The 15,964-nt window shown below is 47.3% G+C and overlaps 1 protein-coding gene across 1 annotated transcript in view; it reads left to right on the top strand.

Annotated features, from left to right (window-relative positions):
- The first annotated feature begins 14,838 nt into the window (after window positions 1–14,838).
- foxl3 (forkhead box L3) overlaps window positions 14,839–15,964 on the top strand; it is a 10,248-nt gene continuing 9,122 nt past the window's right edge. The window contains exon 1 of the mRNA XM_028814228.2: window positions 14,839–15,765. Within this exon, the coding sequence (XP_028670061.2) occupies window positions 15,659–15,765 (107 nt within the window). The 5' untranslated portion in view covers window positions 14,839–15,658. The remainder of the gene's footprint in view (window positions 15,766–15,964) is intronic.

A 15,964-nucleotide genomic window follows, 5' to 3' on the forward strand; every position in this document is an offset into this window, starting at 1 on the left:
ATGTTGAGGACTTTGCCTTGACGTCTGTCCACTGCTCGGCGTCCATCGTAGGTTTTGAGCTCCTGGCCATTCTGGTTGAAATGTAACATCAATGCCCTCAAGGACCAGGCCACAAATTGTTGAAGGGTCATCGGCCCTCTGAGTCAACTGTTCAGCTGGCATGGGCTGACCAAGCTAAGTGCCCCATTTCAGTCCCCTGCCATGTCAATGATTCTGGATTTTATATAGCGCCTTGTACAGCACACGCTGTCACAAAGTGAACTGATTCCTAATTTCAGAAGAGGACTTCAAATGCTTGTTTTGATGCAAACAATGACAAATAAAAACAAATGATCCATTTTAGTATGCATTTTTAATTTTAAACTCACAGGTGGTCAGGTGGGTCACAAAATAAATGTGATTATTTAATTTTACTCCTCTCTGGTGTTACTTGGGCATCACCTGTGCCCATGCCAGGCCTTAAACTGGGCAGCTTGCCCACAGAGACACCTGCCAGTTGTTGGTCTTGGTCTACTCACTTTCTAAATTGTCCAGACTATTGCCGTGTCATTACAGCAGAGACTTGCAGCCATCTCACAATTCTTAAATGCCCACCCCATACCCACAAAAGCTGAGGCTAGAAACTCCAAAATGGGTGCAGCTCGTCCCAAAACTCAACTCGTGTGGCACACGGAGCTCCACTCCGTATAACAAGGTAAGAAAGCTGATAGGCAGACCAACAGGGTGCCCCTGCCCCAAAGGTCATCCTGGCACAACAAACAATGCCCAAAGGGACCGGGGACTGGACAGCATCCTCTATCGTCGGGGGGCAGTGTATCAATTCAGGCCCATCCACTGAACAGCTAAGGACTTGTGTTCACCCCAAAGATGCACCTGACCACCTACATGTTACTGGGCACCCTGGTGGACTCTGGGTGGTTTGGTGATGCCAGGGGTAGTCAGATCACATGGCACACTGCCCTTGAGTCCTGAGGACATTTGATGGATGTAAAAAGATGGCGAAGTGACCATTCCTGTGGGACTCTCATCTACCACTCCTGACCACTCCTCTCAGCCATTAGAACTGGCAGCTTGTGTCCCCGTGTGATCAGCTCGCTGCCATGTAAACACCTTGTGGCCACTCATGTCCACTATTGGCAGTTTTTTATGTAAGCACCTAGAAGCAGTTTGACCACTACTGAAACTTGTGCCCGCTGGGTAGAATCCCCAGGTTGGCAGCCCTCCTCCCTTTCTTTCAGTTTGTGCACCCAGTGTCAGCAGCGAGTGTCCCAAAATTAGCGGCCTGTGTCCACTCAGGTGTGTGTGTGCAGCGTATGGTCACGGAAGGACATATGAAGGTCCGGCTGGAAATCCTCTTTGTCTTCACTCGGAACAAAAATGTGAACATTAGAACCGAATTTTCTTTCCGCAGTCGAAGTGCGGAGACGTCCGAGTCTTGGAGCGCCGCGAGGCCGCACATTCGGTGGTCCTTTGTCGCCCCCTAATGGTCATAAGTGGAACTCCAGTTTCTCTTTCTTAACCCGTCGGTGTGAAAGTCTTGTCGCTTCCTTTGGTCAGGACCTGAGAGGGACACGCCCCTCAAAAGGGGCGGGGCTACCTGAAGAAGCCTGTCAACAAAGCAGCTCGGCTAGCGTGGAAGTCGATGGAGGCTGGGGGGGTATGGGGGGGGGGGGTTGGATGGGCTCTTCTGGGGCTGCAGAACAAACCGACGGTCCTTCCACGGGCACGTTCTGCGGTTTTCAGTCATGTAACTTGACGACGACGAGATCAGGACTGCAAATCTGACACCCCACGACAAAAAGGTGACGTTGGCTTAAGTCAACTCCTCCAGCTGCTTGGAGCTCCAGGGTGGAGGCGCGGGGCTGCAGAGAAACCAACCTGCTTGACGTGGAGTCCTAAGTCCATTCGGCCGTCTCCAGCACCCGGGGGTCTTAACGATATTATAGATTTATAGGGTCCTTATTGTCACGTGTACAGAGTACAACGTCTGCTTTAATATGCCCTGAGAGTGGACTTGTGGGTGAGGAGAAGACCTACAAAGACCCCCAACAAGGCACAAGAGTGTTGTGAACAATACAATGGCATCAGAGGGGCAGCCAAAGCAATAAAACTAAAGAGACAGACGGAGGGCGACAATCACAAGGGGCCCTAGAAGGAGACTGCGAAAAGGTGGGCACGTGTGACCGAGGGGGCCTTCTAGAGCCCCTTCAGAGACTGGCTCGACCCGAGCGCCCTGGGATGGCAAGCTGCTCTTGAACTAGAAATGAAATGAAATGAAATAAAATTATAGAAAATATATACGTGGACACGGAAAGGCACAACATACAATATCTAAATGGAGAGAAGGAATATGAAAGACAGATAGACCTGAAAGGAGCGATAGACAGATAGATAGATAGATAGATAGATAGATAGATAGATAGATAGATAGATAGATAGATAGATAGATGTGACAGGTGGTCTGCAGATACCATTTCCAGACAGGCTGAAGGGTCCTCACGCAGAGGTGTCATCGATCTGCGTCAATACATAAAAGCGCGGTGTTTTTCTCCATGGCAACGCACCCACGCTTGCATATAACACATGTCGGCCAGCAGGGGGCTCTGTTACCACAGCGACTGCTGGACGGCCGCTGTGTCTTCTTGAGATGAGTTCATCCGCAGACCGCCGGTTTATCCCAGAGTGTAACCAGGTATAACACCAGCGTCCATAATGGAGTGTGGGCTCTGGAGGTCCGCAGATGGAGTCCATTGATCTTCTTGCAGGCCTGCTTGAACTGCGCCCGCTCCTCGGTGAGGGCTGCGGGGCTCATTGCACCGGTGAATGTGCCCGCCGAGCTTCCTCGACTACAAAAGGCAGTCCTGCAAATGTCCAGAGGTGGCGCTAGACACCTTAACCCATCTCGCCCAGGCCGTGCCGCCCTTGTGCCCCGCAGACTGAGCTCATCCGACACGGGGGTCAGCACCGCCCACGCGTCATTAGCGGAGTCCGACTGTCTGCGGGGTTCAACAGGGCGAGCGCTGAGCGCCGTCTTTGTCTTCCTGGCTTGTTTTGTCTGTTCAAAGGCGCAGCCGCCTCTTGTCTCGATTACACCATCAGGACCAGAAACCGCAAATGGCCCCCCGACTATTAAGAGTTCACTGGCTGTGTCATGGGAAATGCGCGCCAGGCCGCCCCCTCCCTGCTTCAAGCTCCCAGTCTGCCTCGAAGAAAAGGAAATCAAAGAAACAGAAACGAGCAGATTAAAATAAATACATAAATAAATTGAAACGGATCTCTAAAGGGTTATTTCCAAGGAAGCAGGCTATCCAAAAAGGCGCTATATAAAACAATCGCAATGTATATTCAATGAGGTTAAGAATCTGGGACTGGTGCTATTAGACACCGACGGATACTTCGGTAACCACTTGATGTTGCCCTCTCGAAAAACAACCCCGGGATTGTTGGGGTCTGCATTTCGGTACCCAAAAATGAAAGTTGGAGCAGGTGCGTACTGGCCCACTTCAAGCACTGTATATAGTGCCTTTCCAGTGTTGCACGCTCACAGCCTGGGGCGCAAGCGCAATGAACACTAGGGAACATCGGTAAGGAGACCTCAATAACGCCAAGTCGACGTTCTGCGCGCCATGCCTGTTTCTATCCCTGAAATGCTTTTATTGCATAGATTGGGCACTGATTTGCATGATGCTCACTGATTGGTTACTCGCTTTAACGACAGGTCCCGCCCACTTTGATCTGACCCGCTCAGGGTCAGTCCGTGGGCCGGCAGCCATGAAAGTTACACTGCAACAACTTGACCACCAGGGGGCAGTCACACTCATGATAAAAAAGAAGAAGAAGAAGAGAAATGAAAGCCAAACGGAACAGCAGACTGAGCGAGACGCCAATAGACGCCACACTTACCGAGTAGGTTAGTCACTGATTTAGTGAAAGATTTCATCCAAAGTGACCTACAAATCACAAACCCTGTTTTTTTTTCCCTGGTAAGTGAAGAGCCTCCCTCAGGGTCACACAAGTCAGGATTTACTGTTTTGTATTTTAACCCTTAGTTGGAATGCCAGGGGGATCATCCCTATTTCTTTTTCGTTATTTCCAATGTCGCTGTGTCTTAGACTTTCAATCATACAGATGCTGGTTCAGGAAGCCCACTGTGGGTTTTGAATCAGCAGAGGTCAGTGTCCGTCGTTTACTCTTACAAAGAATTGGAATTTCAGGAGTCAGTTTGAGTTTTACCACACTGACCATGAGGGTGACTGGACATGACGTCCAAATGGGAGCCCAGATTCTCGGTCCTTCTTCATCTCGCCATTCCTCTCAGGTGGGCACTAACGTTGGGACTGTCATGTTGGTTTTTGGCTCTGTTCTGACAGGGACCCTCGAGTAACGTTTTGTCCTGTGACCCCCCCGGTGGCCTGCCTGCCTCCCTCAGTCTCCGTTTCACTTGTCATTTGTCACCTCCTGCTGTCCCTGTGTGAGTCTTGGCCTGGGAGGAGCCCTCGTGGCCCTTATACTGGATAAGTGGGTTGCACAATGGATGGATGGGTGGGCCGCGTGGCTCTCTCTGTCCTGTGCCATCTTTGTGCCATTTGTGCCCTGCCAAGGCCCCTTTGCCAAGCAGGCAGCAGATGGATGGTAAGCTTAAGGAAACCAAATCTCAAGTTTCTGAACATGTCCGGCTTGCTGGCCTCCAGTCCTGAGTGTGTTCTTGTGTGCTGTGATCAGTGAAAGGCGCTATATGACACGCTGATCACCTGACAGGGCGTTCTTAATTTATGAATGTTTTATTTCTGTCAGTACATCTTACAAAGGACATAAACCCACAGTAGAGGACAAGGGCACACGGGGGAGGGGGGGGGCACGGGCTTGACAACCACATCCTGAAGTGTTCCTTTAACTCGGGGGGGCTTAGGGGGTCTCGTATTAAATGATCTGTTAGCACAGCGATACTCCTCTTCTTAGTGCTTTCATGACCCAGTCCATGACCACCATTACATTGGGGGGGTGAACTGCCACCAACATTCATACTGGGGGGGGGGCTAGTGGACCCCATGGAGAAGCACAGCCCAGATGGGGTTGTAGCCCCCTAGTCCCTCTTGGACACTCAGAGTGGAGGTGGGCTACCCCTTGGAAAAACATTACAGACAGTCATAGTGGGGGGGTTCCCCCCTGGAGTATCTCTGGTGACACTCAAAGCAGAGGGGGTCCTACTTATTGAATCACCTCCAACAGTCACGGGGAGGGGGTGTGTGTGTGTGTGTGTGTGCCCCCAAGGAGAGTCGCCCCAGACAGTTGATGGCTTGATCTGCCCGTGGTGACCCACCACAAACTGCGACCTCGTGTGACCCACCCAAGCTGTCACAGAGGCTTCTGAGGGGCCGAAGTCACCAGCAAAAACACAGCAGGGGGTCTGGGGGGAGCCAAGGTGAGGGTGGTCACCAGAGAGGACCCCACTATACGCAGAGGAAATGACATTCTGGTTTAAACATTTGCACTCCACAAAGGTGAGAGGTCAAGAAAACAGAAAGGCAGATGAAGAAAAGGGCAAAGCAGTTGTGCCCAGGGGTCCAGTTGGCAGGAGATCTGCTTTGGCAACAGGACGAGGACCTACAGTACAATGAGTGCAAATGTGAGCTCACGGCCACCACTAGGGGGCTCCATCGAGTCACCAGTACAAAGCAATAAGGGGTGACATTAGGGAGACCCCCCCGGACAACGAGACGAGCAGTGGCACCAGCAGCTCCACATGAGGCCGGGTGGTCTGCACAATCGATGGCAGTGGGACCCTTCTGGCGATGAGGCCTGTACCAGGTCTGGGCACACAGGCAGATCAGGTGACACGGTGGTCTTCCCTGATAGAGAGTTGGTGTCTCCAGAGGTGGGTTTTCCGCTATGAAGCCCACTCATCACTGCCATCGGACATAAGGGTGTGGCTGAGCAGATGTGGCACCTCCTCTGTGACTGGCGTCCACTAAAAACACTGCTGGACGTGTGAGAAGGTGGGTCCAAAAAACAAAGAGGCAGCTGAGCGGGCCCCAGGGCACCACAGCAAAGGTCTGCCATGCAACGTGAGTGGGAGGGGCTACCTGTGCCAGGCGTGTGAGGGGAAGGGCTGGGGGCGGAGCCTATTGACCATCACAGAGTCACCACAATTTTGAAAGCGTGAGACCATCTGGAACCTCAGCATGAACATTCTGGTGGGCCACCATAGCCTAACATGAACCCCCTTAGCTCTTCTGCAGGACATGCAGGTTGGTGCCTGGTCTGCCTGTAGGGGCAGTAGATCGCAGTGGTAGACCCCCATCACCTGAGACAGTACAATGTCAAGGAAATGGAGACCCTCACAGCCACCCAGCCCTACTGCCTATGAAGAGACGAAACGGAAACAGCCGCACCTCAGCTTTGAGAAGAAAAATTACAAATCACACTTAGAGAACAATCGAAAAACTTCATGCAAGTATTGAGACCCTTAATTTAGCGCTTTGTGGAAGCCCCCCCTTTGGCAGCAGCTCTACAAGCTTGGCACACCTGATTTGGCCAGCTGGCAGACCTTCTCAGGCTCCATTTGATTGGATAGGAAGGGTCTTTGAACGACCACCTTCAGGCCTCGTCACACATGGAGTCACTCGGAGTCATTTGTCCCAAAGCCACCCCAGCGTTGACCTGACTGTGTGCTGTGGGCCTTTGCCATGTAACTTTGTGGAAGCCCCTTTGACAGCCAATCCAGTCTTCTTCTCCAAGTCTCTACAAGCTTTGCACACCTGAATTTGAACAGCTGACCCCATTCTTCCTGGCAGACCCTCTCAGGCTCCTTTAGATTGAATGTGAACGGCCATCTTCAGGTCTCGTCACACATGGAGTCACTCGGAGTCATTTGTCCCAAAGCCTCTCCAGTGTTGTCCTCACTGTGTGCTGTGGGTCATTGTCACGCTGAAAGCTGGCCTGTCACCCCAGTCTGAGGTAGTGAGCACTCTGGAGGGGGTCTTGTGGCATAGTGAGCTTTGGCATTTTAAATAAATAATCACTGCATTCACGTCTTCGTGGGTCTGGGCATGGAAGCATGGCAAGTGGTCCCCGTGTGCGATACAGGAGCAGACGGCCCTGCACTTAGTGCAACTCAAATTGATGCCAGGAGCTTCTGATTGTCTCAGCTGTGCCATCCATCCATCTATTATCCAACCCGCTAAATCCTAACTACAGGGTCACGGGGGTCTGCTGGAGCCAATCACAGCCAACACAGGGTGCAAGGCAGGAAACAAACCCCGGGCAGGGTGCCAGCCCACCGCAGGGCACACACACACATACACACTAGGGACAATTTAGAATCACCAATGCACCTGCATGTCTTTGGACTGCGGGGGGAAACCGGAGTACCCGGAGCTACCAGCTGTGCCACGTCCCCATTTTGAAAGGAAAGTGGAAGAGGAGAAGAACAAGAAGAAGAAAAGACAGAGGTTAAAGGTGGGAGGGGCAGGATGTGGAAGGGGCCGGGGCGAGTGAGCAGAAGGGAAGGTCTGGAGGCGGGGCTTAGGGCAATGAGCTGGCATCACTGCATCCTCATTGGCCAGGCCTGCTGATGACACACAGAGGTGTCGTGGTGTGAAGGGGGGACTGGCAGACGTCTGAGTAAATGCCACTGCGCTCATGACACCTTGTCACCCGACACTCATTTGAAAGTCCAAATGCACATCTGAATGAAGTTCTGCGATAATAATAACGGTGAGTGGTTGGCAGACCACCATAAAACCACACCAAAGGCTGGCCCTGTTGTCATGCCGGGGCACACTGGGTGGCCAACGCAACAGGCAGCCAAGAGCCAACTCAAGAAGCAGGCTTCAGGCCTACATGGGCCCAAAAAAAATAAGAGTAAGGCTTTTTTAGGGTTTGAGGTCCCGAAATGTCCAGAAGGGGGAAGGAAGAACCTTCTGGTCCAAAGGACAAACAAACAAACAAACAAACAATAAAGGGTTTATTTAAAGCATTCTGAAAACAAAAAAACAAAAGGATTACAAGAAAAGCAACGCAGGACAAAAGAAACAAAATCAGGTGAGAAATAAAAGCAAACTGAGGGTGGGGTGGGATGGGGAGGGGTGTGTGGGGGGGGGGGGGGGGGTCCAAGCCAGCAAACCTCATAAATGAAAGGAAAAGAATTATAAGCAGAAACCCAGTGACAAAGCTGCTGAAACCTCAGGTGGGCCGTCCAACCAGCTACGTTATCAGGTGGCCCCGCCTACCGGGGGCGGAGTTCCTTTCATGTTCTTGCCGTCTTTGTGCTCATTTGCATTCCATTCCATTACGTTTCCTGATTTGGCCGACGACATTTACGCTACGATGGGTGACGTTTTCTTTTTGGCTTTCCAATTGGAGCACAGGCAGGTCACGTGACTCTCTCGGGGGTCACACAGGTGTCAGGAGTGGGATTTGCACCCACGAGCTCAGGGTGTGAAGTTCAAAGCCTTGACCACTACGCCACACTGCGTTTATACAAATCGATGCCTTAATTCATAAGAGATTCTGCTTCGGCTTTCTTTCTCCTTCCTTGCCAGAGGATTTTTTTGGGTCCTCTCCCTTGGACGGATTTTGAATTTTAAAAAGCCAGGGACCCCATTAGGCCAGAGTAGGCCGAGACCAGCCTGTGGAGTTTGGGATGGGATGGCTTGGCTTAGGTCTTGTTGGTGGCACTTTTTTTTGAAGACCTGGTGATATAAAAGTGGGGTGTCAGCGAGCCCCAAACCCCAAAATGAACACACCTGCACAGTCCCGGGGTCTCGCTCCGCCATTCCTCTTTTCAGCACCACCCTGCCCTCCTCCAGTCGAGTGTTGCCTCTCTTCCTCCCTTTTATTACAAACCCGGGAGTATTTCTGTTGCCAGGGCGATTGCCCAGTGGAAGTACTTCTGGGTCACATGGAAGTCCGTCATAACAGGAAGCTTGTCTCCCTGCAGTGTCCTCTTGGACTACATCTCCCAGCATGCCCTGCTGGCATTGATGACCGGGGCTGGTGCCATCTAGTGTGCTGGAGGAGTTAAAAAGCCCCCAGCAACATCTTCCCTTTTTAGTGGGCTGTCCATCCATCCCTTCTGGTCCTTTTCTCCTCCGTCTGCCTGTTAGGGGCCTCCCGCCCCGGTAATAAATCAGTACCCTCTTCTGGCCAGGATGCCCGTCCAGCTCATGTGGTATCTACAACCTTCACCTTCTTCACCCCTGTTGTGCCCTTGAAACATAACAGATGGATGTCTATAAAAACACCCATCTCGAGGAGAACAAAAGCAAACAGGACCACCTGAGCACAATCTGGGGTGGGGGGGCACAGCAAAAGGACCTGAATGCTTCCAGGAAGGAGAGGTTTCCAGTTTTCAATTTTTAATAAATCGGCAGATCTTTCCAAAGAGCTGTTTGTCATTGCGGGTCACTGACTGAAGATTGATGGTCAAAGTGGCCAACTTCACGGCAAAGTGTGCAGAAAGTCAGGGGGTCTGAAGACTTAGACCAGCTTACGGTGGTGTGGCCTATCAGATAAGAGCCCTGGACTGTCACCTGTGAGGCCACCAGTTCAGCTCCCTAGATGTCCCCAGGTGGCACGCGCTGTCACTGTACGTGAGACCATCACATCTCCTCAATGCGCTTCAGAGTCGCCTGGCTGACGGAGTGACGTCACCACCGTGTGGCCCCAGGATCAGTCGAAGTGGATTCTCAGGCGCTGAAGACCCCCGATGGATTCGCGTTAGTAGCCCCCCAGTCTGCCATTTGATTGTTTCGTTCCGTTTTCTCGATCGAAAGGTCACATTGGGTCACTTTAACCAAAAAGTAAATTATGTGTTTTGGCATTTTGAAAGCTCACTTATCGGTTTTGACTTCATCATTTGTTGTTCGATAACCCCCCCCCCACACACACACACCCCGCGCAATGCCCCCGTTAATTGCGGAATATCAGTTTGCTTTACAGAATTCCATTAAGATGAAACACCCGCCGCAGACGACGCCAAACCCCCCAAAGCAGATTATGTTGGCCGGTAGAGACCCCCACTCGGATCGCCAGTTCACACAGACCCCCTTAATGTGGGGAGTGGGAGATTCGGGTCGGGCGGGAGTCAGGCGAGCCGTCGGGACCTGGGAGATGAGGTGGGCTGAAGGGATCCATTAGCTACCTAATTGGGGGGGGGGCACACTTTGAAATGACGTTTAAAGATGCGCTCGTCGGGTCGGAGATTTCTGAGCCGCAGATCTTACAGACGACCACTCCGTTCTCTACCTGTGGTGTGGTGGGCACTAAAGTGAGATGAATGACTGAAAGTGATCGTCCTCAGCGCCAATCCCCCCAACCAGGGCTTAGACCCCATAACAGGCTGATTGGCTCTGACGGCTCGAGCGGTTATGGAGCGCGAAAATTCTAATAAGGGAATAGAAAAAGAAACGCAATTTGAACAAAAAGTCTGAATGAGCGTAAGGCCCCCCCCCCCCCAAATAAGAAATATAAGGAGGAAGAAAGAAGGACATAATAAAGAAGGCAGACGCGTCCAGTGTTTGAAATATTAAAATGGCCACGTTTAACGTCTACTTCTCAGTTGTAAGTGAATTGTGTCACTTGTCACCCTCGGAGAGCTCAATGGAGCGCCAGTGAAGAATCCAAACTCCAAAATAACCGAAGATCTGAATCAGTGAACTTCAAATTGTCAGAGACGACATGAACCCCACCTGCACCTGCTTCACATGTGCTGTTCATAACGTTCTGGGAGCGGCTCGTGGTGGGCTAAGACCACCGGCAGGGACTCAGACAGCGAAAATACCAACATCTCCGTGATCAGCAACCTCGAAAACGACACCCGACATTAAAAACTGAGCCTGAGAGCGGCGTCGGATACTCGGAGAGCATTCAATCAGCATGGAGGATCGAGAAAGGAGTTTCATTTACTTCGATCGTCCACCGTGAATTGTGAGAGCAGAAACGCCAGCGAGCTCCCATTTAAAAAGAAAAAAATATAAAGAGTCCGCCATCCCAGAACACTCCACTCCGTTGGGCTCTTAAGCAAAGAAGGCCCGTAACCCGCGTCCAGCCCTGCAAGGGTTCCGCCAACTTAAAGGCAAAAGTCTGGGGGGGTTGTGCTAAAAAAATAAACCACAGCGTTCCAGGTGGTTCGGCGTGTGGTGGGTGCGGCAACGTGCGATCAGCCTCCTCCTCCTCCTCCTCTTCCTCCTCCACGAATAAAATGGGAAAACCCAAGGTGCCATTAAAGAACTTTCACTTTAAAGAGGGGACCGATCACCCTTGTTTAGACGTTTTATGGAAAGGAGTAACTATAACCCCTCGTGTCCCATTGGGATGGATCCCTGAGGTCGGCTGACGTCGTGTGCACAACTTCAAGTCCTTCTGATTATTCATCTAAACTGAAGCGATTTCAAAGCGTCCAGAAGTCAATCTATAAACACCCAAATAATAACCGAGGCGAAAAGACTCGAGGCTTAGTAAATCAGCGTCCGATTATGGAAGTGAAGGCTGAAAAGCACAAAATAATAGATAGATAGATAGATAGATAGATAGATAGATAGATAGATAGATAGATAGATAGATAGATAGATAGATAGATAGATAGAGTGAAAGGCACTATATAATAATACATTTACATTCATGATAGATAGATAGATAGATAGATAGATAGATAGATAGATAGATAGATAGATAGAAAGGCACTATATAATAATAAATTTACATTAATTCATAAGAAATGCATGATAGATAGATAGATAGATAGATAGATAGATAGATAGATAGATAGATAGATAGATAGATAGAGTGAGTGAAAGGCACTATATAATAATACATTTACATTCATGATAGATAGATAGATAGATAGATAGATAGATAGATAGATAGATAGATAGATAGATAGATAGATAGATAGATAGTGAGTGAGTGAAAGGCACTATATAATAATAAATTTACATTCATGATAGATAGATAGATATAGAGTGAGTGAAAGGCACTATATAATAATAAATTTACATTCATGATAGATAGATAGATAGATAGATAGATAGATAGATAGATAGATAGATAGATAGAAATAGTGAAAGGCACTATATAATAATAAATTTACATTCATGATAGATAGATAGATAGATAGATAGATAGATAGATAGATAGATAGATAGATAGATAGATAGATAGATAGATAGAGTGAGTGAAAGGCACTATATAATAATACATTTACATTCATGATAGATAGATAGATAGATAGATAGATAGATAGATAGATAGATAGATAGATAGATAGATAGTGAGTGAAAGGCACTATATAATAATAAATTTACATTCATGATAGATAGATAGATAGATAGATAGATAGATAGATAGATAGATAGATAGATAGATAGATAGATAGAGTGAAAGGCACTATATAATAATACATTTACATTCATGATAGATAGATAGATAGATAGATAGATAGATAGATAGATAGATAGATAGAAAGGCACTATATAATAATAAATTTACATTAATTCATAAGAAATGCATGATAGATAGATAGATAGATAGATAGATAGATAGATAGATAGATAGATAGATAGATAGATAGATAGATAGAGTGAGTGAAAGGCACTATATAATAATACATTTACATTCATGATAGATAGATAGATAGATAGATAGATAGATAGATAGATAGATAGATAGATAGATAGATAGATAGTGAGTGAAAGGCACTATATAATAATAAATTTACATTCATGATAGATAGATAGATATAGAGTGAGTGAAAGGCACTATATAATAATAAATTTACATTCATGATAGATAGATAGATAGATAGATAGATAGATAGATAGATAGATAGATAGATAGATAGAAATAGTGAAAGGCACTATATAATAATAAATTTACATTCATGATAGATAGATAGATAGATAGATAGATAGATAGATAGATAGATAGATAGATAGATAGATAGAGTGAGTGAAAGGCACTATATAATAATACATTTACATTCATGATAGATAGATAGATAGATAGATAGATAGATAGATAGATAGATAGATAGATAGATAGATAGTGAGTGAAAGGCACTATATAATAATAAATTTACATTCATGATAGATAGATAGATAGATAGATAGATAGATAGATAGATAGATAGATAGATAGATAGATAGATAGAAATAGTGAAAGGCACTATATAATAATAAATTTACATTCATGATAGATAGATAGATAGATAGATAGATAGATAGATAGATAGATAGATAGATAGATAGAGTGATTGAAAGGCACTATATAATAATAAATTTACATTCATGATAGATAGATAGATAGATAGATAGATAGATAGATAGATAGATAGATAGAGTGAGTGAAAGGCACTATATAATAATACATTTACATTCATGATAGATAGATAGATAGATAGATAGATAGATAGATAGATAGATAGATAGATAGATAGTGAGTGAAAGGCACTATATAATAATAAATTTACATTCATGATAGATAGATAGATAGATAGATAGATAGATAGATAGATAGATAGATAGATAGATAGATAGATAGATAGATAGATATAGAGTGATTGAAAGGCACTATATAATAATAAATTTACATTCATGATAGATAGATAGATAGATAGATAGATAGATAGATAGATAGATAGATAGATAGATAGATAGATCTGTGAAGTTCCGCTTCTGTAGTCATAATTATATTTTGAGTTTTAAAGCGTTTGACTTCCATTTTCAAACAGCAATGCGCTATCAGCCCGCGCTCCTTCCACTTTCCATACATTCCCAGCCTTTGTTCATTTTTTCCTTTCATTTCTTTCTTTTTTTTCCTTTGTGCCGATGCGCTTTTCTCCCGCGGATCGAGAGCGTCGATGGATGGATTGGCACTCAAGCGTCAGTTACAGGTTTGAGTTCTGGGGTTGAATTGAGTTTAGTATAACATCAGAAGATCTTCTACTCTTCTTTGTTAAATACTGTAAGAGTCCACCAAGTGTAACTGTTGCTCTATTTGGTGATATTCGCGTTTGGGTGTGCAAGGCGCCATAAAGATTACAAAAGCCCCCACAGGCCGCCCACTCCCCGAACTTATGTGGCCTGATATGTGAAATTCCGGGTGTGTAGTCAGAATTTGTTTTAGAAATGTGAATGTTAATTTTGGCCTGTGAGAATAAACTCATGGCGAGTCAAGCGACGGCACTTTGCCACGGGCTTTTATGTATGTATTTATTTATTTATTTATTATTTATTTATTTTTACATTGTGCCGTCGAGTGTCTCTCAAGCGGGTTGGAAACATCGACAGATGGATTGGCAATCAAGCACCATGATTTGAGTTCTCGTGTCCATATCGGGTTTAATATAAGATCAGATAAACTGCCTCGCTTTTATTAATAAAATTCTACCAAAAGTGGAACTGGTTCTCCATTTGGTGATATTCGCGTTAGGGTGTGCAAGGCGCTATATTCACTATAAAAGCCTTCACAGGCCGCCCACTCCTCGAGCTGTTGCCGGTATGTGAAATTCCAGCAGTGCAGTCAGAATTGTATTTTAGATATTTTAATTCTAATGTTGACTTGTGAGGTTGACATCAGGACGAGGCGAACAGCAGTAGTTTGCCGCCTAATGTCTACGGATGGATTGGCAATCAAGCGCCATGATTTGAGTTCTCGTGCCCAAATTGTGTTTAGTACAAGATCAGAAGAACCCTCATTTATAAATAAGATTCTGCCAAGTTTAACGGATACTCCGTACGGTCATTCTGGCGCTAAGTTGTGCAAGGCGCTATATAAACTATAAAAGCCTCCACAGGCCGCCCACTCCCCGAAGCTGCTGCCTGATTCCGGGCCCCTTGCAGCCTTTGATCTAGCCGCTGTCAAAACATGTCTCCTCTTTAGTCACGGAAATACAATTTATGCCCATTATGCTGTTTTATAGATTAGATCAGCGGAACTGGCATCGTTGGCTGCAACTTCTGCGGTAGGCAAAGGGACCGAAACAGTCGCAGACGTTCACTTGTGAAGGACCGAAGACACACACACGCAGACTGGCGCGCGCGCAGGCTCCCTCTGTGGGTGTGGGTGGGCGTTCGGAGACCACCCAGTGAGAACGCGACCTGTTAATCACGCCCAAGGTTCAAAGGTTCATTGGAACTGGCAGGACTCGGCCATTGGACGCTCAGTGGAGGAGCTGAGACCGGAGACGCTCCTATAGTGGCTGGAGAACCGTGAGAACCAGCAGTCCACGCACGAAGAGAGGCGGTCTGCCTGTTTCGGCCCCCCCACCCCGAAGGAAGGAGGCAGCCCACTTTTTTTTTTTTTTTCCAGAAATGTATAGGCTGGCACACGAGCCCTGAAGTGTTTCCAACTCGTTTCGTCTTCGCAGAACTTACTTTATGGAGTAACGGCCATCCAGCAGGCGAGCGATGCTCATGGCGTAAACCTGAGGTCCGCTGGCAACCCACCCACAACTTCTGCGAAACCCCCCCCCCCCCCCCCCCCTTCCTTCATGGCAACCTGCAGATAGACGGAAGCTTCAGAGCAGGGCTCGCATTTTTTTTCAGGGACCTCATCGTTTCATCCACCTTTCAAAACCAGGGGCTGCGGAAAGTCGACGGCGCAAGGCAGGAGCCCCCCACCCACCTCGGGTACGGGACCACCGAATTAACCTTCAAGCATGTTTGATAACACGCAGTATCCGTACAACTGCTTTAATTATGACGGAGAGGAGTATCCCACCTGCAGCTCCGACGAGGAGAAGAAGATCTCCAGACCCGCGTACAGGTGAGTGGTCGCCAATGCGCACGTTTAGGGGCTTGTGGGGGAAAGTTTCAAATGTCTGCTGTCTTGCAGTGTTAGTCATCACCCGGGTATATCAATATATTTCAAGATGAACGCTCTCTTGAACTTTTTCCAACTATTCCATTCTTAAGTGTAAACCCCAGCGAAATTACAGTATAACTGTGCGAACAGTTGGTGGAAG

This window comes from Erpetoichthys calabaricus, chromosome 11, assembly GCF_900747795.2.
Source record: "Erpetoichthys calabaricus chromosome 11, fErpCal1.3, whole genome shotgun sequence".
In the NCBI taxonomy this organism is placed as follows: Eukaryota; Metazoa; Chordata; class Cladistia; order Polypteriformes; family Polypteridae; genus Erpetoichthys; species Erpetoichthys calabaricus.